General features: G+C 46.1%; 1 protein-coding gene across 1 annotated transcript; it reads left to right on the forward strand.

The window, feature by feature from the left end:
- Positions 1-614: 614 nt before the first annotated feature.
- LOC102967027 lies at positions 615-27,525 on the forward strand. The gene is made up of 8 exons (XM_042979844.1): positions 615-1,484; positions 2,186-2,401; positions 12,592-12,775; positions 14,290-17,577; positions 19,849-20,034; positions 22,571-22,743; positions 25,565-25,682; positions 27,254-27,525. Exons 2-8 carry the CDS (start codon positions 2,196-2,198, stop codon positions 27,440-27,442), a joined length of 4,344 nt encoding a protein of 1,447 aa, XP_042835778.1. The 5' UTR covers positions 615-1,484; positions 2,186-2,195; the 3' UTR covers positions 27,443-27,525.
- Positions 27,526-27,918: the final 393 nt, after the last annotated feature.

Genomic DNA, 27,918 nt, shown 5'->3' on the forward strand with positions numbered 1-27,918 from the left:
CTCTGGGAAATCACTTTCACTGACAACGATCCTGGGTGTCTTCACCCATTGCTCCAAACTGGGTGAGCCAGTTTGGCAATAGAGAAGGCAATAGAGAAGCTGCTGGTCCTCATGGACTTCCCTCCCTCGTAGAGCCCCATGTTGATGGCATAGGTGGAGTCAGCCCCATACTAGAACGCCATAGAGCTTCACAAAGTCCAGCAAGTACTCAAGCATAAACACACCTTGGATTGTTGTATGCATTTGGTCAGTTTCCAGAGTGCTGAAATGGTTGTTTTAGGGCAGTTCCATCCCATATTTCCAGTTGCTTCTAGGGAAGAGAATTTGACAGTCTCTTCACTCAACCGTTACCAGAAGTCCTACCTCAATCACTGTCCTTCCCAACATTTTTGTAATTAATTTCTTGAACCAAATTCCCTCCACTTACAAAAAATTTTTTAGAGAGAGAAAAAAATATTTTTGAGAGAGAGAGAGAGACAGAGCATGAATGGGGACGGGGGGCAGAGAGGGAGACACAGAATCTAAAACAGGTTCCAGGCTCCAGAGCTTCAAGACAGAGCCTGACGTGGGGCTCGAACTCACAAAATGTGAGATCATGACCTGAGCTGAGGTTGGACACTTAACCAATTGAGCCACTCAGGCAACCCCAAATTCCCTCCATTTTAAATACCTAGAGTCATTTCTGTTTTCTTGACCAGACACAACTCAGACACTGTAATCTTTACTGAAAGTCCAGGGATGGCTAATAATCTGAATAGGAAATCGTTCTCAAAGATTTGGCACCATTCATACACCCCAGTCTTCAGCTTCCTCACTAATGAAGTGAAACTTTTAATAACAATTAAGTTGTTCCATGGAATAAGTGAGTTGATGTGTGGAAAATATCTGAAACACAGTACACACCTAATATGAATTAAAGTCTATTTTTCCTGTAGCTTAAGCCCCATTCCTTTTATTGTTCTCAGAAACTGCCAGAATATTCCCTCAACAAACCCTTGTGAAAACCCACACGAGGGAACTAGAAAGAAGCCAAGTTAATTAAACTGCTCAATGATTCATCGTCTGCCTTTCATTAGCCCTGGTGCCAGATTTCCTTTTCATTCCCCACAACAAAACTGCCTGAAGACTCAAAGTTGCATCTTATTTTTATGACTGGATTGATTAGAACAGTTCACTTTTCCTCATAGTTTAGTCTAGTTCTTATTCTTATGAATAAGCATGACTTTAAATACTGCAGAAACAGCAGATCTTCCATAGCTCCATGTATAAATTATGATGTTTGTCAGCAATCCTGCCTGTGACGTCAGTAGCAGAGTCAGCTAACAGTTGCTGGGCGATGCCACGGTCTTGAACTGTCGCGTGGATGTAAATAGATTCCTGCTGCTGGTTAAAAACAAAAGACAAAAAACTGGATTCCTTACATCTAGAGTGAATTCAGTGGTCTACTGTTTGGCTTAGAGAGTGGGAAGTATCGTCTCATAAAGGTAAGCAAAAACCTTCATCTTCCCCCCTTCCCCACAGCCTTGTTGGTTCTCCATGGGAAGCTACACTCTTGGAATTATCGATCAAACATTTCAGCATTGCAATTTTGTCCGTTCACCCATACGATGCTTGAAATTTCCATATGGTATCCTCAGCTTGTCATTCAGCCTTGTATACATCCAGGGGAAGGAAGTTTATTAACCCCCAAGTAAGAGTATTCTTAGGAACTTTGAGAATTTTGATTTGAGATGCCCATTCAATCTAAGAGAGAACTTTGTCTTGCCACATGGCTTTCTTTCATTCCTTGTTCTGAGAAGCTCCGAAGAATAAAAGACAATATTTCTTTCCTCTACTGTATTAGTTCTACAAATAAAGAAGACCTCAGTCATATCTTCATAGTTAGATTCACCATTAGTTAAACTATCTGTTTCATACAGTTTGTGTACGTAAGTCTGTTTTCCATCCTGTTTGCCTTCCTCTAAACCTGTCCCGTGTGTCCTTATTTTACTTTTTTACATGTTGCTGCTAAGCCACAATATATTCTGTACTTTGAAGGTCCTGAAAATTACCCCCATTTAGCTCTTTAATATTTTATAGATTTCTTTCCCATTGTAGGGGTAAAATTAGGTGAACATCAAGGCAGAGAAATATTTATACATGTCGGTCAGCATGGGCTAAGACCACGTCACACTTCTGTTCAGAGACTAGAAGAGATGGAATCTTTTCTCTCAGAAGACATTGGCTCTATGATACAGAACAAGGCCATTGAGAGAATCATCTCCCCAATGACTGTTCAGCTCTGCCATCTGATCATTTCGATGGAGAAGAAAGACCTGGAAAATGAAGCATTTGCCTGTTTGGAGAAGATGGCGGAAGAATTGGCCCAAGCTAGTGAAGACTTTGTGCAAGTTGCCAAAAGGTAAAAAATAATTGCAAAGAACTCAAGCCCTTTACTCTGACAAGCTTGCAGAAGAAGAGGGTTAACTAGAGCCTTGCTGTAGTCTCCTTAAATGTTTTCAGAAAGAAGTCAGGTGGGAAAATAAATTGGTAAAACATAAAGTAAACCTACTTCATATGTTGTTACTTATTAGTTAGCGTGTACTTTCAGTATACAAACACTTCAGAATTAGTTGGGTTTTCTACTAAGCCAATTATATGTCCCATCAAAAGGTTTCTAGATTTTTTTCTTCTTTCACAGATTATTTTTTTGTTACAGAGATAAGAATTTTCAGAGTTGTCCAAACATAGCTTGCATTATCTGTCATTCAGTGCATTGGGCCTGATCATGAACAAACTTGCATACAAGTTATTTACATATTAAATTCAGTTCCGGGGTTCATATAAAAGGGCCTAGTTGTAACAACAAAACCAAACTCTATAAATGAAACAGAGTTGAATACTACAATAAAAGTTTTACATTTTCACTGCCCCAGACTATAAAAAAACATTTTAATGTTTATTTATTTTTGAGAGAGACAGAGACAGAGCACAGGCAGGGGAGAGGCAGAGAGAGAGGGAGACACAGAAGCCGAAGCCGAAGCCGGCTCCAGGCTCTGAGCTGTCAGCACAGAGCCCGAGGCGGGGCGTGAACTCATGAACTGTGAGATCGCTTAACAGTCGGACGCTTAACTGACTGAGCCACCCAGTGGGTGGCAGTGCCCCTCACTGCCCCAAAATTAACATAAGTGCAGCAGGTAGACTGACTGTTTATTTTTTTATTTTTTTTAACGTTTATTTATTTTTGAGACAGAGAGAGACAGAGCATGAACGGGGGAGGGGCAGAGAGAGAGGGAGACACAGAATCCGAAGCAGGCTCCAGGCTCTGAGTTGTCAGCACAGCTCGAGCTCACAAACCGTGAGATCATGACCTGAGCCGAGGTCGGACACTTAACCGAAAGAGCCACCCAGGCGCCCTAAAACGGATTTTAAATATGAAAAATATATCCAATTTTAGACTCAGTAGTTTGTTTACCAAACAATGTAGCAAACAACAAAATGCAAATAAAAATGGTAAGATGCTATTTTTCTGGCCTCACAGAAATAAAAATTGTAAAAAACTAGAAATAAGCTCAATGTCTCAGTCTAGTAAAGCATGATGTAACTTTATGGTGAGACATAAAATACAGACTAGACGCTAAAAATGTTGATGAACATTTGTAATTAGGGACAACTTGTAGCATTCCTTTACATGGAGAAATTTTTAAGCTAATGTAGAGCCTCAAACTCATGAACGATGAGATCACGACCTGAGCTGGAGTTGGACTCTGAACCAACAGAGCCACCCAGGTGCCCCTGGCTTGTACTCTTCATAAAATGTCAGTAGTCAAGACAGAAGGTCTCAGGAACTATTCCAGAGTAAAGGGGACTGAAGGGACGTGTATTAGTTTCCTGCTGCCTACTGTAATAAGTATCATCAATTTAGGGACCTAAAACAACACAAATTTGTTGTCGCACATTTTTGCAGATTAGAGGTTGGTGGCCTTGGCTGGTTCCTCTGTTTTGGGTCTCACAAACAAAAATTGAGGTGTCTGTGGGCCGGGCTCTTAGGCAGATGCTCTGGAAGAATCCACTTCCAGGCTATTAGGGTTATTGGCCCAATCCAGTTCCCTGTGGTTTATGGGACTGAGAAAGCCATTTCCTTGCCGGCTATTAGCCGAAGGCTGGGCTTTGCTCTTCCCGGCTGCCTGCATTCCCTGTGGCCCCTCCAGCGATGGCAGGTCAAGTTCCTCTCATACTTCAAACCTTCTGACTTCTCCATCTGCCTTCCTCTTCTATTATTTTTTTTTCTTCCTCTTCTATTTTTAAGGGCTCATGTGAGTACACTGGACCCACCTGTGTAGGTCAGGATACTCTCTCTTTTTTAAGATCAGCTGATTCTTAATCTTGGTTACATCTTGGTTATATCTGCAAAGCCCCTTCATAGAAGTACCAGATTAACATTTGATTGACTAGCCAGGGGATGGGAATTTCGACTGGGACACCTTTAAACTGCCCACAACAGGACTTGACAGTTAAATTTAACGCGTGTTCTCAGAGTGCAGACAACCAGCAAAATTTGAATATTGACTTTAGATTAGATAAGAGCATTGTATGAATGTTTAATTTCCTGATTTTGATGATTGTTTTGTAGTTATGAAATTGAATGTCCTTGTTCTTTTTTTTTTCTAAGTTTATTTATTTATTTTGAGACAGAGAGAGAGAGATAGCTCATGCGCATGTACAAGCCAGGGAGAGATAGAGAGAGACTCCTAAGCCAACTCCGCACTGTCAGCACGGAGCCCTATTCAGGGCTTGAACCCACAAACTGTGAGATCATGATCTGAGCCAAAGTCAAGAGTTGGATACTTAACAACTGAGCCACCCAGGTGCCCCTGAATGTCCTTGTTCTTAGGGAATGCACATTGAATCATTTTGGGCTAAAGGAGCATGATATCTGGAACTTTCTATACATACACGCAAACGCATACACAAAGAGAAAGAGAGAGAATGATAAGACATGACAAAATGAGAACAATTAGTGAATCTGGTTGAAGGATATATTGGAGTTCTATAATTTTTGCAACTTTTTTTGGTGTTTGAAATTATATAAAAAGTTACAAAAATATTGTTGGAAAAATACCCATGCTCAAAAGTTAAGTGAATCAGGGATGCCTGGGTGGCTCAGTCAGTTGAGCGTCCAACTTTTGCTCAGGTCATGATCTCACAACTTGTGAGTTCGAGCCCCACGCTGGGCTCTATGCTGATAGCTCAGAGCCTGGAGCCTGCTTCGGATTCCGTGTCTCCCTCTCTCTTTGTCCCTCCCCTGCTCACTCTCTGTCTCTCTCTCTCTCTCTTTCTCTCTCAAAAATGAATAAACATTTAAAAATTTTAAACAAAAAGTTAAGTGAATTAGAAACAAAAAGGATTCAAAACTGTACACAAGTCCTCAAAAAATTAAAATTAGAATTACCATGTGATCAGGAAATTCCAGTTCTGGGTATATATCCAAAAGAATTGAAAGCACAGACTCTACCAGATATTTGTATTCGTGTATTCATAATGGCATTGTTTTTAAGAGCCAAAAGGTGGAAGCAACCAAAGTGTCCATCAATGGTCGAATGCATAAACAAAATGTGGTAACATATACACATATACAGTGGATCATGACTTAGTCTTAAAAAGGAAGGAAATTCTGACAACATGGATGAACCTTGAGGACATTACGCTAGGTGAAATAAGTGAGTCATACAAATACTGTGTGATTCCACTTATATGAGGGATGTACAGTAGTCAAATTCACAGAGACAGAAAGAATAATGGTTGCCAGGGGGATAAGCAGGGATAAGGGGAGATAGGGAGCTAGTGTTGAATGGGTACAGAGTTTCAGTTTGGGAAGACGAAAAAAGTCTTAGAGATAGATGGTGGTGATGTTTGCACAGCAATGTGAATGTGCTTAATGCCACTTTAATGGTACACTTACAAATGGGTAAGCTGATAAATTTGGTTCAGTATATTTGAACATACACATACAAAAAAATATGGAGCCGGGGACGGTATATAGTGTGACTCCAATTATATAAAAAGAAAAACATTCATGGAAAGAAACTTGCCAGAATATTTATAGCAATTTACTTAGGAGTTTGAGAACAGAGTGAATTTATAGCAATTTAATACTCTTTTGTACATTCTTAAGTTTTTTAACACAGTGCATTTGTAACCACACACAAAAAAAAAGCACACAAAATTTTGAGAGAAGCTGAGTGTCTTTTTTGTCTGTTCCCATATGAATGCCTTTGTTGTATTGTATTGTCTGTTCCGGGCAAGTAAGTGATTTATAAAGAGAATTGTCCATGCTCATGACCATGAGAAATGGTCCAGCTCACCAATCAGGACAATACTGCAAATAATTCATATTCTGATTCGGGTTTGGCTCCATTGGCTTTCTGGGCAGCTCCTTGGGCACTTCTCAAGACAGGCCAAATGGAGGCAATCAGTACAAAACGTGGTAAGTGTTCTGCTGGCAAGTTTCCTTGTCTCTCTCTGCTGGGTAAGCTCTCAGGAAGCCAGAAAGAACTTGCTACATCAGCCGAATAGTGTTGGCAACAGGACAGGCTTCAGGGAAGATCCCACAAGAAAAGGTCAACACAATATATGTTTCCTTTTGCTTAAAAATGTATTGGATGATAAACATTTAGAAAATATGAATGAGATGAGGAAGAAAATAATTGCCCATAAGCCTACTGCCTAAAGATAACCACCATGAACATCTTGGTATAGATTGATTAATTTTCCCTTTCTCTCCCTCTTCCCACTCCCTCTTCCCATCCTATTTTCTTCCCCTTCTCTCCCTTTTCTTTCTTTCTTTTTCTTTTTTCTTTTTTTTTTTTTTTTTTTGAGAGAGAGAGCAGGAGAGAGGGGCAGAGGGAGAAAGAGAGAATCTTAAGTGGACTCCACACTCAGTGCAGAGCCTGACGCAGGGCTTGATCTCATGACCCCTTGATCTCATGATCTCATGACCTGAGCCAAAATCAAGAGTCAGACATTTAGCCAACTGAGCCACCCAGGTGCCCCTCTCCCTTTTCCTTTTTTTATTCATATAAAAAATATCTGTGTAAATCTGTCTATCTATCTATCTATCTATCTATCTATCTATCTCGTACTGTTATCTCCAGTTCCAATCTAATACCACAGGGTTCTTTCTTGCCTTCCCCTTTCTTTGTAGCTTCTCCAACATGAGAATCCTGGCTCTCATTATCCAAAATATGTCCACTTATCTGTTCAGCCCTAGTGTACACATTAAAAAGTTGCAAACTTAACCTGTAGCCATATGAGAAACAAATTGACTAACTAGAGGGCAGTATTTGTGTGTAATTTGTTTTGTTTTTAGTCTGACCTTATCCAGGAAAAATACTGTTCTGCAAAGTTACTTAGGTTAGTTCTTTTTCTTCTCAATCCCTTTCAGAGTTGTCATGTTATCCATTTGTAATCATAATAGTTTTGTACTGTTGCAAATTGCCACAGCTTGAAACAGTACATATTTATTATCTCACAGTGTCTGTGGGTCAGGAGACTGGGCCTAGGGCAGCTGGTCCACTGCTTTGGGTCTCAGCAGGCTGGGTGAGCTGTGTGACTCAAGTATCAGAGGGGGCTGCAATAGCTGTGGCTTGGGTCTCTTTTCTAAGCTAACTGGTTGTTGGTGGAATTGTTTCTTACGGTTGCAGAACCAGGGCCCTGACACACGGCCCTCTCCAGAATGTGGCAGTTTGTTTCTTCAAGGCCAACCAAAGAGTGTCCTTGCTGCTTCAAATCTGTATCACTCACACCCTCTTTTGAAGGCTCACCTGATTTGGTCAGGCCCACTCAAGATACCCTCCTTTTGATGAACTCAAGCCAACTGATTAGAGACCTTAATTACATCTGAAAAAATTTCCTTTTCCATATAACATAACTTGATCATAGAGTGACATTCCATCCTATTCATAGGCCCTATTCACATGTAAGGAAGGAGAGGCCATTATACAGGCTGTGTGCACCAGGGGATGAGAATTTGGGGGCCATTTTAGAATTCTGACAATTTTTGTAACTAGTTAAATTTATTTGTTCCTGTTCATGTTTCATTCTGGGTGTTTCCCCACATGCTGGTTGATTTTAAAACATGTATTTTTGGGGGGTGCCTGGGTGGCTCAGTCAGTTAAATGTCCGACTTCAGCTCAGGTCATGATCTCATGGTTCATGGGTTCAAACCCTGTGTCAAGCTCTGTGCTGACAGCTTAGAGCCTGGAGCCTGCTTCAGATTCTGTGTCCCCCTCTCTCTCTGCCCCTCCCCTGTCACACTCTGTGTGTCTCTCTCTCAAAAATAAACAAACATTAAAAAAATTTTTTTAGGGGCACCTGGGTGGCTCAGTTGGTTAAGCGACCGACTTCGGCTCAGGTCGTGATCACACAGTTCGTGGGTTTGAGCCCCACATCAGGCTCTGTGCTGACAGCTCAGAGCCTGGAGCCTGCTTTGGATTCTGTGCTGCTCCCATGCTCATGCTCTGTCTCTCAATAATAAATAAACATTAAAATTTTTTTTTTAATTTTTAATTTTGCCCCTCCCACGCTCATGCCCCTCTGCCCCTCCCATGCTCATGCTCTGTCTCTCTCTATCTCTCAAAAATAAATAAACGTTAAAAAAAATTAGAAAATACTTTTAAACATGTATTTTTTTAAATGTTTGTTTATTTTGAGAGAAAGAGGCAGAGAGAATGGGAGGAGCAGAGAGAGAATCCCAAGCAGGCTCCACTCTGTTAGTGCAGAGCCTGACTTGGGGCTTGATCCCACAAACCATGAGACCATGACCTGAGCCAAAATCAAGAGTCAGATGCTTAACTGACTGAGCCACCCAGTCACCCCTGAATTTTGAATCATAGTTACAAAGGTTTCCTGATACCAAGATTAAAGAGGCATTCACTTATGTTCTTTTCTAGTACTTGTATGTTTTTGATTTCACATTAGATTCCCTAATCCATTCAGAGTTCAGTTTTGTGTATATCTTGAAACAGCAGTCTCACTATGTTTTGCCAGATGGCATTCCGTTCTCCAAGCACTGTTTATTATGAAGTCTATTTTTACCCAAATAATTTGAGATCCCACCTTTATTTTCTCATGTGGGAGGTAATTTTTAAAAATTAAATGCAGTACAGAGGTGCTTTGGTGGCTTAGTTGGTTAAGTTTCTGACTGAATTTTGGTTCACAGTTCATGAGATCGACCCCCACATCAGGCTCTGCGCTGACAGTGCAAAGCCTGCCTGGGGTTCTCTCTCCCCGTCTCTCCCTGCCCCTGCTTGGCTTGTGTGCGCTCTCTCTCTCTCTCTCTCCCTCACTATCATTCAAAGTAAATTAAAAAAAATTAAATACGGTACATTATGAATGAAAAGTTTTAGTGCTTCTATATAGCATTGCCTCCTTCTAGAGAAAATTTAATATATTCTGGTGGGCATTTAATGCAGGGAAAAGTCATTCTTATCCAATTGAAGCCTTGAGATGATTCAAGATGAATTTCAGTCTTTGGGAAAAGATATTTATTTCTCGTTTGTTCTTACTCCTGGGGTGTGGCCTTTGGGGGTCACAGCTGGAATCCTGGGGTGTTCCTCAGGCTTGCTTCACATTGACGAGACCCAAACTCTAATTTTTGTCTTCTCAGCACGTTAAGATTGCTGAAGTGGTGTAGCTACTGTTTTGTGCATGGCTTTTCTGCCTTGTGGCCTGTTACTCAGGAATAAGTCCTGGCTGTCTCTGCTGCCCTCTGGGTTTAGTAAACTACTTTATCCATCTTTTAGAACTGTTCTTGGTGAGAAGTTTAGTCTGATACCCTCATGGCTTAAAGCAGAAGGTTGAGAATGTTGATAATTATGACTCCAAGCATGATCTGAAAGATCATCAATAATACAATTCAAACCAGAGAGTAAAAGCAGAAAGATAGAAATCATGCATGAAAACAACAACAACAACAACAACAACAACAACAACAAACAGGGGTGGCACAGTCAGTTAAGCGTCAGACTCTTGACCTCAGCTCAGGTCATGATCTCGAGGTTCATGATTTCAGGCCCTGCATTGGGCTTGGTGCTGATGGTGTGGAGCCTGCTTGGGATTCTGTCTCTCCTTCTCTTTGACCCTCCCCACTTTGTACTCTCTCTCTCTCATAATAAATAAATAAAATTTTTTTAAAGAAAAAAAATAGTAGAATTGGAGGACAGATCCAGGAGACCCATTTTGCAAATAATGGGGCTCCTAGAAGGATAAAAATGAAGAAATTGAGGAGAGGACGTAATTAAACAAATGATGGAAGAAGATTTCCCTGAGCCTATTAATGACCCAAGTCTGTACACAAAAACTGCTCCCCTGTGGTTCTTGGTGAGGCTGAGGAGAAAAGATACACATAAAACATGTCAAAATTCCTGAACTCTAAGTGCTTTCGGACACAAGAAAAATGAATTACTTACAAAGGAAAATCAATTGGACTGGTATTTGGATTTCACACTTGTAACTCTGGAGGCCAGCAGGTGCTGGAATCGGGTCTGTGGGCGGCCAAGAGGAAAGTCACGTCAGATAGAATGGCCACTTATCATTCCGCTCCCCTGAGCATAGGAAGGATGTATATAGTGCAGATGTGCAAGGATGTAGTCACTCTTACCACCATGTACCCCAACTGCAAAAACCAAGAAGATCAAGGAAAATAAGGATAAACAACACTAACCCACAAGCAGAAACCAGACCTCAAGGTAAGGGAAGATGAAGAAGAAAAGACCTTTGTACAGGGCAATATCTTGGAATGCTTAATAGTCAAAATTCTAGGAAGAGAAGATACAATGCTGAGGGAAATTCCAATGGTAGCTTCAAATGAATAACATTAAATATCTCAGCCAAATCTGAAAGCAGGGATGGGAGTGAGGGGCAAGGGAAGGACAGAAGAATGTCTCACAAGTCTCAAGGAAGAGGGAGGAGCGTGGGGAAGTCCAGCAGGTCACCATGGGGTGTCTGCTGACATTCTCTGTATGAAGCATCTGTACTCAAGGTCCTATTAGGGCATAGTCATTTGAATCGCCTTAACACAGGACTCCACAGCCTCCTTTCACATATACAGCCCTGATCCTTGAGAGTTTTCTCTCCCGTCCTTTTTTTTTTTTTAATTTTTTTAACGTTTATTTATTTTTTGAGACAGAGAGAGACAGAGCATGAATGGGGGAGGGTCAGAGAGAGGGAGACACAGAATCCGAAACAGGCTCCAGGCTGTGAGCTGTCAGCACAGAGCCCGACGTGGGGCTCGAACTCACGGACCGCGAGATCATGACCTGAGCCGAAGCTGGCCACTTAACCGACTGAGCCACCCAGGCGCCCCTCCTTTTTTTTTTTTTTAAGTTTATTTATTTTGAAAGAAACAGAGTGCAAGTGGGGGAGGGGCAGAGAGAGAGAGAGGGAGAGAGAGAATCCCAAGCAGGCTCCACACTGTAGCACAGAGCCTGATGCAGGGCTCGAACCTACGAACCTCAAGACCATGACCCAAACCCAAGTCAGATGCTTAACCTACTGAGCCACCCAGGTGCCCCTCTCCCCTCCTTTTAACATTGAGAAATGAGAAAACCCAGGAAGTCCAGCTGCGTGGGTGGAAGTCCCAGTTCTGCCACTGAGCAGCTGCCAGGATGTGGCAGGTCATATTTACGGGCACGTCCACTGCAGCTGATGTGCAAATTCTCCAAGAGGAATTAAACATAAAGTAAGGGAGGGAGGCAGCTGTCATACATTCCTTCCCTCTTCCCTTTACCCCTGGTGTGTCAGCATTTTGCCATGCGGGGTCGTTTGGTTTGTGTGATTCTGTGTACTGGGAACTCAAGGGATATTTCACATGAGGGTAGCTGGGATGTTGGGAGCCGGCTGGGATGAGGGGCTTTGAAACTGGCTGCCACTAGATAAGGGACCAAAAGCTGAGAGGAGCTTCTCAGTGATTACTCCAGCTGGCACTCCTGTGTCTTCTCAGCCTGCAATTCCAAAGGCACAGAGCTCAGCCTCCTTTCCAAAGGATAATCATAAGGGAGCAGAGGACTTTTCTTGTTTTGTTTTGCATGACTGGGGATTACTCTTGAGAGACAAATGTTTCCATCACATGAAGACAGTTGCTGTGGACATCTGTGTTATGCAAAATCTCTCCTCTTGATAACATGGATTGAAATGACATTCTAGATATTTCTTTCTTACAAAAAGAGGCTTTTTTTTCTTTTGTAGTATTTATACATGTTCATTGCAGCAGCAGAGAAAATGAGAGCAATTCAAAAAGTAATTAAGCATATTTTTACATGCCAAGAAAAAAAACACAGTTTGATGATTTTCCTTCTAGAGAGAGAGTTCTCTATGTAGATCTGTACATAACTGAAAACAAATCACATCTTGCCATGCATGCCATTCTATAATTTGGTTTTATTTACTCAACACTATGTCTTGGAGAGGCTTCTATCACCATAAATACAGACCTACGTCACCAGTTTAAGGGCTTCATAGTACTCTAAATTCTATGTATCATAACTTCCTTATGGGTATATTTTTTTGTGTCACTGTATGTTGGCAATTCTGACTAGAGATGTGTCTGTCCAGGCTGGCAGGAGACTCTGAGGAGGAGTGGCTCTGGGAGGAAATGAGGCCTACTGCTGAGTCTCTGGTCCTGTCTGGGAGGAACATCGTGCTGGTGGCTCAGAAGCTCCATCTTCAGCCGGGATGTCAAAGCCACCAGGAGGAGCTAGTGACTACAGCTCAGCAGATCCTGGTGGACACTACAAAGGTGAGGCTGATATCAGACTGGCTAGCTGGTGGGTTGGACATAGCTCATTGCTGGGAAGCATGGATGGGGCAAGTCATTCCCACAGTGGATGCCCCTGCAGAGAGAGACCTCTGCCCAAGCTTCCGGCAGGATCACAGCACAGAGTTCATTACCAATTTAATAAATGCTAAGTGTGGAAGCTGCCATGGGGAGCTACTAAATTAGGGTCTTTAAAAAATTTTTTTCTTAAAAATCTTTATTTTTGAGACAGAGAGAGACAAGAGTGTGAGCTGGGAAGGAACAGAGAGAGAAGGAGACACAGAATCCAAAGCAGGCTCCGGGCTCTGAGCTGTCAGCACAGAGCCCGATGCTGGGATCGAACTCATGAACCACAAGTTCATGACCTGAGCCAAAGTCAAATGCTTAGCTGACTGAGCCACTGAGGCGCCCCTAGGGTCTGTGGTCTTAAACCCATGTGTGGCACCTCATCCCCACACTTGGCAATCAACCCCCTAATAAGAAGGTATCACTGAGGGACTCACTTTTCACCTTGCCCTTGGCCAGGAGCTGTGGGGGAACATTTGCTGAAACCTCTGCAGGTCTCAACCTATTTGGCAAACCCGGCTCCAAAGTGAAACCTCTGCTGTTAGGATCTCCCGAGGCTAGACCAGCCTGTTGGCCTCCCAAGACTCCCCATTTTCCTAACATTCCACCATATGGCACAACTCTTTTAGGTTGGGGCATTGTTCCCTGTTAGGATCTATATAATATTATCACAGTATTATCAGCATTCATCATTAAAGCTTTCATAATGTGGATTATTGTTGTGTGGGGTGTGTGTGTGTGGGGGGGGGGATGAGGAGTGTTGGCAACTGAACAGATCCTCATTAAAGTGAGATTGGAAATGGGGACAAAGCCCATAGAGAGGCAAAGCCATAGGGCTTTGGCACCTGCTGATGGGAGTAGCAGAGGGGAAGAAGGGAGGGTCTTGGAAGTGTTTGGGTGCCAGCTCTGTTGCAGGGGATGAATAGAGCCATCCAGGAGGGGCAGAATCAGGCTAGGAAAGATTCTCAGAGTCACTTCCTGGACAGGCCATCTTTCCAGCCTCCATCATCCTCATCCAAATAGTAAATCCTTCCTGAACACTTTGTGGTAACACATGGGTTCCCAAATAAGACAGTTGGTTGTACCTCTTCTGACCTGGAGATACTCAATCCAAAACCAAGTTGGACCCCACATTAAATGTGGGTCAAATTTAGGAAGCCTCACGTTTTCAGTTAGGCCAAATATTTTCCTTAAACATCGCTCCTAGATGACTTGTTTTGTTTTGGCCCTGACATTCTATACTATTTAGCCTTGGGATGTTTGTAAAACATGGGGTGAGGAGGTTGATGGGGTGAAGGGGGTGGCAGGGGGTGAGGGGGCTGGGGGGGAGTGGAGGGGGTGGGGAGGGAAAGCAGCTGCCGTTGCTTCTGCTATCGCTCCAGGAACATGCCAGCATTTTCAAGCTTCTCTTCCCCTGGCTGCCCATACAGGTCCTGCTCCTAGAAGACGCGGTGATGGCGAGGAAGATAGTGCGGGCGGCGGGTTGGTGCCTGACCTGCCTGGACGCGCTGGAGGACGCGGACGACGCGGCCTCGCTGCGCGGCCCCTTCGCGGACCTGGCCACCTCGCTGCTACGCCTGGGCCGCCTGACTGCGCGCGGGCCCGGGGAGCGCCTGGACCACGCCGGCCGCCTGCTGCGGGGCTGTGTCCCCGCGCTGCTCGAGGCCGCCCGCGGCCACCTGCAGCGCCCTTGTGACCCGCAGCTGGCCGCTTCCCAGCGCCACACTTTGGCCCAGACCAGGAAGACCCTAGGCGAGCTGCTGGCGCAGCTGGAGCCCAGCGCCGCGGCCCCAGCGGCCAGCGCCCAGACCGGCGCGCTCACCTGGCGCCTGCGGCGGCTGCGCGAGCTTCTGTCGGCGCCCGGGCACGAGCGCATGCGCGGCGGCCCTCTAGACGCCCTGTTGGCGGCCATAGTGTGGCACTGCATGCGTCTGGCCGCCTGCTCCGCACCGCCAGAGAGGCTGCGCCTGGTGGCCCGCTGCGGCCAGCTGCTGGAGCTGCGGAGCGCCGGGCGCCTGGGTCGGATCGACAGGCATCCGGGAGAAGGCCGGGCCTTCGGGAGCCTGGAACCCGGGCAGGAGTGTGCGGAGCTGCAGGCCGCCACTGAGGCCCTGTACCAAGGAGTCTGCTCTGGGCTGCTGCACCAGATCCTGGACACGTTCACTGACACGCAAAGCCCTCTTCAACGACTGGTCCAGGCCGCCTTGGCCACTCGCCCAGTCAGCTCCCCGTGCGATGGCCAGGCCTTGCCAAAGAATCTCCAGCTTTTCCTTGCTGCTTTCCGTGACCAGGCCAAGCAGATGCTCAGAGTGGCTCACTTGGTCTTGGTTTGCTGCCCTCGACAACAAACTGGCAAAGACATGGAGGTCACCATGGCAGGCCTTTGGGGGCTTGTGGTCAGAGTGCAGCAACTTTTCTCACAAAGTCCCCAAGGATCTGGTCTGGACTGGAGCCCAGCTGTCTTGCAGGCCCTGCTTCAGGCATGGACCAGGGCATCGGAAGGCCTGCTGGCATGTTTTGATGATGTTCTCAATATTCCTGAGTTCCTGAGTGTGTCCATTCAAGAAATGACCAAGCACTTGGACTTCTTTAGATGGGCTTTGAGAAAGGGAGATTCCAGAGACTTTCCCCAACTTGTGGCATATTTACAGGGTCGGGCCACTCACATAGTGCAGGTGATGAGCAGGTATGTGGACCAAGATCGAGATCCCATTTTCCGGAATGGCCTGAGAGTCTTGATCCAGCAGCTGGAGCAGTCTTCCCTGTTCCTGAGTGCAGCTGCTGAGTGCTGTTTGGGTGGGCATAGTGCTCAGGACACAGAGGTATTTTTAACCATGGCAAAACATCTGATTTGTTCAGCCCAGAGCATCCAAGAAGGGCTGGATGGGACTAACCACCCAGATATCCTCAGCCCGCTTCGGAACCAAGTCCAAAGGTTTGACACTGCTAAGGAACAACCTTATTTTATTCTCCCCAGCCTCCAGGACTCCACAACTCCTGCACTGGAACACCAGGGAGAACCTGGGTTGGGGGAAAGCAATTCAGGCATCTCCTATCCACTGAGGAACAATCTTTCCCACCCTTTGATTCCTGACATGCATCTACAGAGTGGGGACCCTCCACTACCAGCCGTCAGCAAATTCATCGTTGCTGTAGAGAGCCAGAGCCACCAGGCAGTGACCACAGCTAGCACCAACCTGCAGGAACAAAACGCCGCTGTGGATGCAGCTCAAGAGGCCTTGGCTGGGGAGGGACCGCTGGGGTCAGAGGGGATGCCTGGACTCCAAGAAATCCCAACACTAACACCTTCTATTGTTGACCTAGGAACAGAGATAGAACCTTGCACGACTGCTAGAACCGGTGGGCTTCCGGAAGTGGCTCTCCAGCTGTCTGGGAGACCCAGGGAAACCAGGCAGGGCTTGGTAGCCAGGGCTGGTGACTGGTACCCTCTGTGTCAACAGCTCTTTTGTCACAACCCAGCAGGTGATCTTCTAGGGAACATGGCAGTGTTCATGGAGCTGCAGCAGAATTTGGCCTCAATGGTTCAACTAGCAGCCAAAAGTGAGCCTGTGGATTGGGGTAAGAAGGACCCTGACTCAGCTGGGCATCCAGAAGCACTTTTACAAATGCAAGGCAGATTGGAGGAGGTGGAGACCCATGCTAAACAGCTGTTGGACAAGGTTCTGGTTTTCGATAGCCTCCAAGCCCCTGCGTCATGGGACGAGAGCTTTGAGGATGGGTGCCTTCGATGGTCAGTGGCTGTCCAAGACCTGCTCCAGTGCATGGAGAGACTCAGCAGGAGACAAGGCCTGTTCTTACTGCCCCTGCGGCAGGCCGTGAAGGACCAGCAGGGACTGCAGGAAGAGTTGGCCCAGGCAGCAGCTGTTTCTCAGAGGCTACTAGAGGCTGCCAGGCTGTCTGGCCTCCTGTGTGGGGATGCGCAGATAAAATGTGAGGTCTCATTTTTGTGCAGGGAAATCCATGTGCTCACAGATGCTCTGCTGGATGTGGCACAGATCCTGGCCTCCTCCCCCAAACCATCTCCCAGTCTGTCCACACGCTTTGAACTCCTCTGCTTGGAGCTCTCCTTTCAAGCCAAGGCCCTCACTGGCCACCTCAGCATCATCAACGCAGACTATGAACATGTCTTCCAAGATGCCTTCTATCCAAGGCTCTCTGTCTGTAAAGAACCTCAGGCCAGGCCAGAAAGCTCCCTGGAAAGAATGGTGTCTGGTATCCAAGCTGCACAGGGAATTGTGGCAGGAAGTCAAGAGTCTGGGCCCTGCCAGGAGGACCTTCTTAGGGCTCTGGAGAGCATTTTTGTCCTCACCCAGGAGGTGGCCCAGAGGGTCCCAGTGCTCCAAGAACACTCAGAGGAGTGGAGAATGCACACCCTGGACTGGCTTCAGTGGGAGTGGGCAGCCAAAGCCCATCATGCCATGGCCCAGCTCCAGGCCTGGAAAGGTGGTCACACCAAGGCCTGGGCACTCTTGGCCCAGTGCCTGAAGCCCAGTGATGAGACGGCAGTGATGAAGCCCAGGGATGAAAAGGCCTCTGCCCAGCCCCAGCTCCACTGTGAGGAGGGTGCCTCAGGAGCTGTTGCAGTGGTCAGTGTGGATTCTCAGGGTGCTGCCCCAAAAGACACCCCAGGGAACTCAGGGGGGGCCTGCACTGTGGACCCAGACGTCACTGGGACAATTTCAGCAAACCTGGACACGGTAGGACTGCCAGCATCTTTCCTTCTCCCCCACCACCGCCCTCTTTCTAGTAACCAAAGGCCACTGCCAAGTTCCAGAAAAAGCTGTCTTGGTGCCCACGTGTGTAATTCACATCTGGCAGGCAGCACAGTACAGCCTTTGAGAGCCTGAGATCAGGAATCAGACTGCCTGGGCTGTGCCTGCCTCTGGCATTTCCTAGCTCTGAGACCTCAGTGAAGCTTCTTAGCTACGTTGGCCTTCAAGATTCTAGTCTAGAAAATGGGAATATTGATACTCTTCTGGCAGAGAGTTAATAAAAGCTTCCATGTAAAATACTCGCACTTGTCTGGCACATAGGAAGGGTCCTCTAAGTAGTGGCTATAATTACTGACTTATGTGAAGTTTTTCCCCGTTGGCCCAACTGGAAATGGTCCCCCTTTGCTGTGACCGACAGTACCTCTCCTGTGGGTCAGGCTGCTTCATGCTGCCTGCACCAGTGTGATGTTACCTCCCTGTCCCAATCAGGGTTCTTTTGTTTGCAAATGGCGGGGATCCAGCAGGAAGCCGTGCAGGCAAAAAGAAAGATTTATTAGAAGGGCGCTGGGTCTGTTGAACACCTTCCACACATAGTCATTTCCTTCTAAGGCACCGGAGAGGACAGTCAGCCATTGTGGAGCCCAAACATCTGATTTACTTATACCGGCTCTCACCAAAGTAGGTTGGCAGTGCCCAAGAAATTCCCTAGCAAGCGTGCTCAGCCCAGCATTTTATTCACCACTCGATCTATCCCCTCCATGACCTCATGCTTGGCTGCATGGACCCTCCCAAACCCTTCCCTGGGCCTTCTCCCAACAGAAAGCCCATCAGACCATGTGCCCCCACCCCCTTGCTCTTCCTTTTTCTCCCTGAAGTGTCATTACTATGAGAGGGGACCCTCTTCCCAAAGTAGTTGGGAGGAGAGCAGACACAGTGCCTTTTTCCCTACAGCCTAAGGCCTCTTGCCTCAGATTCCCAACCCGCCTAACAGAAGGCTGATGAACAGTTTTGAAGAGGCAGGGAATTATTAAATTGAAGAAGCAACAAGAAAGGATAGCGAAGCCAGATGACGCCTCAATACGCACAAGCACAGAGGGGCGTCTGGGTGGCTCAGGTCAGGATCTTGCTTGTGGGGCCTGCATCAGGCTCAGAACTTGTATCTCCCAATTTCGATAGAATTTATTATCATGTTTAAGACTTCACACCTTTCCAACAGTGACACCTAACAGTTATATCCCTTCTGAGGCATTAGTATGCTGCACTGGGGGACTGGAGAAAAAGCAGGGCTGGGGGCAGGCCCAAGTCCCTCCCACTCTTTTCCCTTCCCACCCGCACCCAGGGCACAGCCCTTGCCCTAAGGAGCTCAGGATCTGACGGACGAGGCAGAGAGAAATCAAGGCCACTCTTGATCCTCTGCTATTGGATTTGCCTCCAAGCCAGAACAACTTGTCTCAATTCCAGAGTCTGGAAAAGGCTTAGGGGAGGCTCCACGAAGGGTCCAATAAAAAAAATCACCTGGTCCAATAAAAAAATCACCAGGCCTAGTGCTGAATGCCCTGCCCACTTCTGGGTGCCAGCGGTACCTCTCTTTCTCACTAGAAAATTAACAAGGAAGTCCATGGGAGAGAATTCCTAAGTATTCATATCAGAACTGTGAAGTGCTTTCATGTAGAATGATTGGTGAGAAAGCGTCTGGGTCCCAAAGTTAGAACATTCAAGGATTCCTGCATTTCCTCAAGAAGCTGTAAATTCTCCCATGTAAGGCCTAAAACTTGACAGAAGGAGAGAACAGGTGGTATTTGAACCGTACTGGGATCCCAGCATGCCAGGTTTCTGGATGAACAGAGCCTGGAGGAATAGGGATTCACTGTTTCCCTACCCACGTGGAGTAAACTGCCTGGAGCTGCCAGCATGTGGGGAATCAGCAGGGTGGGAGGGACCTCTTGACTCCCACTCTTCTTTTTTTTAATGTTTATTTATTTTTGAGAGACTGCATGAGTGGGGGAGGGGCCGAGAGATGGGGACAGAGGATCTGAAGCGGGCTCTGCGCTGACAGCAGGGAGCCCGATTTGGGTCTTGAACTCACGAACCATGGGATCATGACCTGAGCTGAAGTCTGACATTCAACCGACTGGGCCACACAGGCGCTCCGCCCACCCTTCTTCAAAAAGTGGCGAGAGGGCCCTTGATAGCAGCACAGGAGTTTCAAGGCCTGAGCATCTGGAGTCTCATTAGCTGTACCCTGTCCTTTGGCAGGAGCAGCCGCACAGCCCAGAACCTGGCTCCACAGGCCCACTGGCCTGGCTGGGCCCTGAGCCGGACCAGCTGCTCCCGGAGGATGGCGGCGTGGAAGGGGGGAGCAGGATCATCCAGATTACCCGAGAGATGGCTACAGAGGTGCTCCTGATGGCTCAGAGTCTGAGGAGGAGAGGACCCGTCTTGGTACTTGGCCTTCAGCGGGCAGCCGTGGTGGCAGGGCTGGATACCCTGGGGGAAGAGAAGCCCCCGACTGCTGCCCTGCAGGAGGTGGGCCAGGCCAGGCAGGGCAGCTCCCAGAAAAGAAAGACCACACTGTGGACTAGTGGGATTGTAGCATTCTAATGTGCTGTCTTCTTCCTCTGTCTGGGTGTGTCCTAGAGTTCACTTCTCTTTCTCCCTCTTCTTTTGTGCTCAGTCACTAAATCTTGGTCTTACGGCACCAGGGAAGGTAATTTGCCGGAAACTGCAATTCAGTAAAACCAAGGACTCATTCATATCCCCAGAAGGATGAGCTGAAGGGAGCTATTTACATTCTTAAAAATTCCCCCAAATGGAAATAACAGAGCGGCACCCTCCTGATGGATAGCCATTCAGGGCCAGCGCAGCCTAGAGGGGGAGGGGGTGGCTTTCCACTGGCTTTTGGAGACCACCTGCAGTGCTGTGTGGCCGTTCTAACTCTCTTTAGTCCTCTTCCTGATTCAAACCCAGCAGCCACCACACCCAAGGCTCAGACCTTTCATTGCCCTGCCCAGTTGAAACAGTCCCTTTCTCACAGGGTCGTTACATCACAACGGGCAGTGGTTACTTCCTGCCGACTCCCATTTTCTTTCCAAACATCTCAGGTATTCTAATTTATATAGGACTTGGGTGCTGGTGGTGCTGTGTGGCTGAGGGCCCAGGAATATACTAATCCTCTACCCCATGGAGTGTTCCCTGGGGAAATGCACACATAAGGGGAAATGCCAAAAGAAAAATCAAATGATAATTTTAAAATGTTTGTTTGTTTTGAGTCAGCATAAGTGGGGGAAGGGCAGGAAGAGAGGGAGAGAGGGAATCCCAAGCAGGCTCTGCACTGACAGTGACAGGGCTCATCTCACAAACCGTGAGATCATGACCTGAGCTGAAATCAAGAGTCCGCCACTTAACTGACTGAGCCATCTGGCACCTCAAATGATAATTTTTAACAGTGAGGCTAGTGCCTGGTAAGATGAAGTGCCTCTGCAGAATTCTCCCACAAACCTCCCAAATCTCAATGTTAATACCTCCCAGATTTTAACAACCAAAGTCAAACAGAGAAAAGAATTTAAAATAGCTGGTGAGGGGTGCCTGGGTGGCTCAGTCGGTTAGGCGTCCGACTTCAGCCCGGGTCACGATCTCGCGGTCCGTGGGTTCGAGCCCCGCATCGGGCTCTGGGCTGATGGCTCAGAGCCTGGAGCCTGCTTCTGATTCTGTGTCTCCCTCTCTCTCTGCCCCTCCCCCGTTCATGCTGTGTCTCTCTCTGTCTCAAAAATAAATAAATGTTAAAAAAAAATTTTTTTAATTAAAAAAAAAAATAATAAATAAATAAAATAGCTGGTGAGGGGGAAACTGGCAGCACAGGGGTGGGGGACATAAGGTTTCCTGAAGCAGAACGTCAGATCCCATGACATTAATCTAGAACCCACCATGCCAGCAGCTCTTCAGCTCAGAGCTGGAGGAGATGAGGAGGGAGGTGGGAAAATTGGAAGACGGGGTCCCTTGGAGAGACAGAAAAGGTAAACACTTCCTTTCATGGTGGAGGTCTGCATACGCTTACTCTCATGTGGTTACTCGCATCTCTGAGACCTCTTCAGGGGAGCCCTTGCCCTTCCCACATGGAGGTGATCTCATGGCAGACTTGCCACAACAGTTTCATGGCATCTCACATCTTCGTTTGCTCAACAAATACTTGTGGAACATCTTCTGTGGGCCAGCAGAGAACAAAGGCATTCCTTAGTCATTGTCCAGCCTGGGGGGGGGTCTCTCACCCTTCCCTACCAGATTCTTTTATTATTCTTTTTCATTCTCATCCTAAAGACCAGTGATTCTGAAATCAGGCCATCAAACCCACACTTAGCACATTGAGAGAGCGAGTGGACGCAAAGAGCTTGTCTGTGTCTGTCTTTTATCTATATTAGTTGCCTCAACATACACCATTATGTTTAAGATTTTATTTGGATAAAAGGTGCTGTTTTCTGTCACCCATTAAGGATCACTTCCCATCTAAGAAGCTGTACGTGTAGCTGTAGTCTACACGTACCTTTGCACCTTTGTTGCAGCCAAGATCACCTTCAACCTGGATGTTCCCCATACCTGGACCTTCTTAGGGGCCCCATTTCTGCCCTAGGCCTGCTGAAAACTAACCCTGAGCCAGTGCAGGCCACAGCCCCCATGGGAAAAGGGCTAGATCACGAACAGGAGGCTGGGCTGCTTTCCCTTCAGCAGTTCCCCCACAGAAGCAAGGGCGTGGACGTCTTCATTCTGCTGGCTTTCAGGAGAGTAAGCATCTGAGTGGCTGGTCTTGAAGTCTGTGGAGGAGGTTTGAGAGCTTATGGTTTTAGACCAAGCTAAGACACGTTCGCTCTGGGGCTGAAGTACATTGTGCTAGGCAAGTTTGGGATGCTTTACGATTTGCCACTGATTTCTTCTGGAAAACCTGTGAGGGCTTTACCTACTTCTGACTTTCATCTCTTTGATACAGACCAAAGATCAGCTCATTACCTCTGCTAGGAAAATCGCGACTTCTGGACAAAACTTCGCCAGACTTATCCGCATCATCGCCAAGAACTGCATAGATCAAAGATGTTCCCAGGAGCTTTTGTGTGTGGTAGACCAGATTCAAACAATGAGCAGCCAGCTCCGCATCATCTCCAGGTAGGAAACGGTTTTGGTTGTGACTGCTGTGCTCTGCTTTCTCAAGAGCCAGAGGGAGGGCTTAGGCAGTTCTTTTTCTTTTTCTTTGTGTATACTTTTAAAAATATTTCCTTCAGGAGCCTACATTTATGTTGAGGATACTAAACAAATGTTGAAAATATAGAGAAGTATTACAGAGGACAAAAAAAATACATTTTTAGCCACTGTCATTTCTCCCTTTATCTCAAAAATATTAGATCTGGTAATATACATAAGAAAGGAAAAAAAAGATTGAACATGGAAAACTAGTTCCTGAGGAGGTGTGAACATAAAGTAACCATAAGGGATGTTTAAAACCCAAATACATCAGGACTTCTGTTCCCCTTCAAGGCTCCCCTTGCTTCACAGTGCTGTGCGCCTGCTCCAGCGGTCCTATGCCCTCACATCACATCAGAGTTTCATCTGCAAACGTAAATGCCTGATCTCTACTTTATAACCACAGTTAAATTTTGACCATTAGTTCTTTTATTTGTTTTTATACTAGGCATATTTAACCAAAAAATCAGTTATCTAAAAATACATTAATTACAAAGTGAAAGCGCCATGAATGTAATCGGCCTAAGAAAAACTATACCAGTACACGGCTTACATTAAGATTTATTCATTTAATGTGCTCAGACTTTGGAGTTGAGCAGTTTTTATTAATTGTCTCCTTATAACAGCTTTTGTGTTGGTAATATAGAACATCATAATGGCAGCATGGAATGGTTTCATTTCACCCTGAGTCTCCTGATACCTGCATTGGCACATTTGTCAGTAACAAACTTGTATTCATAATATTCTTTTTTTTAATTTTTATTTTTTAACATTTATTCATTTTTGGGAGATAGTGAGAGACAGAGTGTGAGTGGGGGATGGGCAGAGAGAGAGAGAGAGAGAGAGAGAGAGAGAGAGAATCTGAAGCAGGCTCCATGCTCTGAGCTGTCAGCACAGAGCCTGATATGGGACTCGAACTCACGAGCCATGAGATCATAACCTGAGCTGAAGTCGGACACTTAACCGACTAAGCCACCCAGGTGCCCCAATATTCTTTTTTTAAGTTTATTTATTTATTTTGGGGGGAAGAGGGCAGAGAGAGAGAGAGGGAGGGAGGGAGAAAATCCCAAGCAGGTTCCATGCTGTCAACCCAGAGCCTGACACTGGGCCTGACACTCAAACCCACGAACCATGAGATCATGACCTGAGCCAAAACCAAGAGTCAGATGCTCAATTGACTGAGCCATCCAGGTACCTCCTGTATTTGTAATATTCTTATATTATGGGAAAGCTTGATAGCTAAAACTATTATCAGTCACTGTGAGGCATAAAAATAACATTGCTAAGACCAGGGTATATAAATTTTTTAAATAATTATATAAAAATAAAATGTGGCTACTCTTCTCTAGGAAATAATATTTCAGGTATATAATCATCTCAAGGATAGCTACTCAAACTTTACTGCTTAGGACACAGGAACTGCAGTTAATGTTAGCATTTCAGTTATGGGTCATGTTATAAGGGTACCTGGGATTTGTTTCAATCAGGTATGGTAACACCTGCAAATGTGGAAAGGACTTTCTTAGAGGAAGAAGATTCCTAGGAACAGGAGGCATAGCATGCCATACAGGACCACACAGGAAAGTGCCAGAGTTGGTCAAAAAGCAGAGGGAGCAAAGGGGAAACCTGACGAGGGCCTTTACTGGAGTTTTCGTGGGAAGGAATGGGCATGGCAGGGGAAGCAGGCAAACAGATTTCCGATAGACTGGATTGAATATTTTCAATGAGCCCTGGAGTATGGAGATTATCTCTAGTTGTCTGGTACCTAGCCCTGGGGCAGGGCTATGGCCCCAAGGGTAAGAGCTCCACAAAGGAGGTATTCAAGACAGGGCTTTGCACGGCTAGTTTGTAGGTATAAGTGCCAGGAGTCGTTTACTGACTCTCTAAGAAGCGGCTAACGCCACAGGGGCGGTCTTTCCAATGTCAGTAAGGTCCTAAAATGTCAACGCATCAGGAATACAGAAAATAAAAAGACATGATTAATACAGGTATATTTATCAAGCTCTCAATCCTTTAAAGGAGGTGAATTTCACAACATCTTTATTTACCTTTGTAGGAAACAACTTGTATAACTAAATCCAGTTACATTCACTATAAAACAAATATCATTGAGGTGTATAATTTAATTAGGAGGTACCGGTCTGATCTTTGAGTAGAATGGTTTCTTTTTTTTTTTTTAATTTTTAATGTTTACTTATTTAGAGAGACAGAGACAGAGACAGAGCATGAGCAGGGGAGGGGCAGAGAAAGAGGGAGACACAGAATCTGAAGGAGTCTCCAGGCTCCCAGCTGTCAGCACAGAGCCTGATGTGGGGCTCAAACTCAGGACCAACCATGAGACCATGACCTGAACTGAAGTCGGACACTTAACCGACTGAGCCACCCTGGCACCCTGAGAACTATTAAGTCCTGAATACAATTGTATGCAAAATTTCTTGTTGCCTTTCTCAAACATGGATGTTGGCATTTGTTCTGCCACGTCTCTTCAGTTATTTTCTTTAAAAATATACTTCTTGTTAATTTGTAGATACTGTCCAATTCATACTTTCTTAGTACTAAAACATAAATTTTATTTTAAAAATGTTACATTTGCCTTTGGAACATTTTTTTTTCCCCAGAGTAGTCACTGTAAATGCATCCCAGCGTTCTGGAAGAGTCTCACATTGTAGAACCTTCCAGTATTTATTTGAGACGGCATCTCTTCCCTGGTGTAACATTGTCTGCTTTCTTCCTGTAAACTCTCAAGTGTAAAGGCCTCTCTGGCAAGAAGCAGGTCCTCTGAAGAGCTCCTGCTGGAAAATGCTCAACAGCTCCTCCGGGCCGTGTCCAAGACCATGAGGACCACAGAAGCTGCAAGTCTGCGGGTAAGTGCTGACCCCATCTGAAAGTGGCCACTGGCAGAGACTACACACATATGGCACCACGGCTCTGGGCCACAGGCAGAAAGAAACATTTATGAAAATGTAAACTCTGGGGCTTCTGGGTATCTCAGTCGGTTAAGTGTCCAACTCTTGATTTCAGCTCAGATCATGATCTTACAGTTTGTGGGTTCGACAGGGAGCCTGCTTGGGATCCTCTCTCTCCCTGTCTCTCTGCCACTCTTTCTCTCTCTCTCTCAAAATAAATAAATTAATTATTTAAAAGAAATTGTAAACTCCATGTGCACTTGTGATGAGCACTGGCTGCTGCATGGAAGTGTGGAATCACTATATCGTACACCTGAAAATAATCTAACACTGTGTGCTAACTATACTGGAATTCGAATTAAAAAAAAAAGTAAACTCCACGAAGCCACAGACCTAGAATTGTGGGCTGGTGCATGGAGGTGCTAAGTAAATAGAATGAGAATTTCCATTTCAAGTTTAAAGCAACTTTGTACCAGCTAAGCTCAAAGAGTACATTGAATAGACATGCATTTGAAAAATGGGCATAGTTTAGCTAAGGTTCCAGAGTCTCTTGAAGGCTGAGCTCTTCTGCTTAGGCCTGGCCCCGAGGGAGCTGAGTCCCTCCTTACTGGCATGGCCACAGTCCCAGCCTCCCACTCACCCTGCAGCACCACCTGAGGTGGGGCAGTCCCCACAGCCCAGTCTCCTACCCACTTGTGTGCAGGAGAACCTGAGGGCAGGGCTGTGTCCTTACCGTGGGCACCTGTGTCCGGGCTCCGCTTAGGCCACTGGCCAAAGACCCATGGATAGTTTGCATAAACCAAAATGAAGAAAGCAAGATCCAAAAGGAGGCAGAATTTGGGGTAGAGAGAGCATTTTTAATTGGCTGCATTCTCCGAACATTCGATTCTGACCAACATAAGATCCTTTGTTCTGTTGTGCTTCTTTCATGAGAGAGGGAATGAGTGGGCTTTAATTCAGAGGATCCCTTCAAACACAGTTCCTTGATCTCTGTTCAATTAGGGCCAGTGGTGCCTGGCCTGACTCAGTCAGAAGAGCATGTGACTCTTTTTAAATTTAATTTAAAATCTAATCTAATCAAAAATAAAATAAAATCTAATCTAATCTCATTTTAGAGAGAGCATGTGAGCAGGGGAGGGGCAGAGAGAGAGAGAGAGAGAGAGAGAGAGAATCCCAAGCAGGCCCCACGCTCAGCATGGAGCCCAATGCAGGGGTCAATCCCATGACCCTAGAATCGTGACCTGAGCCGAAATCCAGAGTTGGATGCTCAACTGACTGAGCCACCCAGGCGCCCCAAGAGCATGTGACTCTTGATCTCAGGGTCATGAGTTTGAGCCCCATGTTGGGTGTGATTACATACATACATACATACATACATACAAGGAAAAAAATTGGGGCCAAAATGTCAGAAAATGAGCTCCACCGTCAGTCAGTGGAGTCTGCTAACTAAGCAAGAGCTCATGTCAGCTGACCTTGGGAAGGTGTGCACAGTGTCCCCCAGGACATGTAATTACCTCTGTCTCCTCCAGGGCTTGAGACAGCCTTCCTCAGATCCAGAAGAACTAGAAGTTGCTGCCTTCTGTGTGCAGTGGAGAAGAAAACTGCTAAGGCACAGACTTCGAGAAACTTCAAACCTGGACTATGACGAGCTGGGCCTGCGAAAAACAAGCACAGAAGGGCCCCCAACATTAGCAGCCCTGGTTCCAGAAGCATTCTAAAGACTGAGAAATACTCTCTGAGTCAGACTGTCTATTGATGTGTGCCTTGGCCCTGAGATGGGCAGCCCAGAGTGGGGAGTGACTCTTAGGCTGAAATAGGCTCACATTGTAGAACCTTCTACATGGGGGTTGGGCAGCTGGGGGGGGTGGGCAGGGGCTAGGCCTTGCACAGAGCTGCCTTGGCAGTCCTCCCAGTGAGGGGGAATGTCCCTGGGCCCCTGGTGAGGCTGATCCCCTGGGAATGATACTTCAGTTTCTGGGCTTAGAAGGAACATCACATGTAGACTGTAGGAGGAGGGGGAAAAACATCGATGCCCTGTTAGCTTAAGCCTTTATTAAGGTGTTGCAAAGTGAGAACAGTATCAGTTGTGCAGGAAGCCAGGTACTGAAAGATGTGTAGGTTACACTGGGGAGGTCAGTCAAGTTCAAGGTATGGGGAAACTGAAGTTTGTGTTAGCCTGGGATGAGCTCCCTAT

The sequence above is a fragment of the Panthera tigris genome, chromosome A3, assembly GCF_018350195.1.
Source record: "Panthera tigris isolate Pti1 chromosome A3, P.tigris_Pti1_mat1.1, whole genome shotgun sequence".
In the NCBI taxonomy this organism is placed as follows: domain Eukaryota; kingdom Metazoa; phylum Chordata; class Mammalia; order Carnivora; family Felidae; genus Panthera; species Panthera tigris.

Bases quoted from the DNA above. Each gene is read 5' to 3' on its own strand.
- LOC102967027 (XM_042979844.1), top strand. From the start codon at position 2,196: ATGGAATCTTTTCTCTCAGAAGACATTGGCTCTATGATACAGAACAAG. The intron at 2,402-12,591 runs GTAAAAAATAAT...GTGTCTGTCCAG, and splicing joins TTTGTGCAAGTTGCCAAAAG to GCTGGCAGGAGACTCTGAGG. The intron at 20,035-22,570 runs GTACTTGGCCTT...TCTTTGATACAG, and splicing joins GGAGGAGAGGACCCGTCTTG to ACCAAAGATCAGCTCATTAC.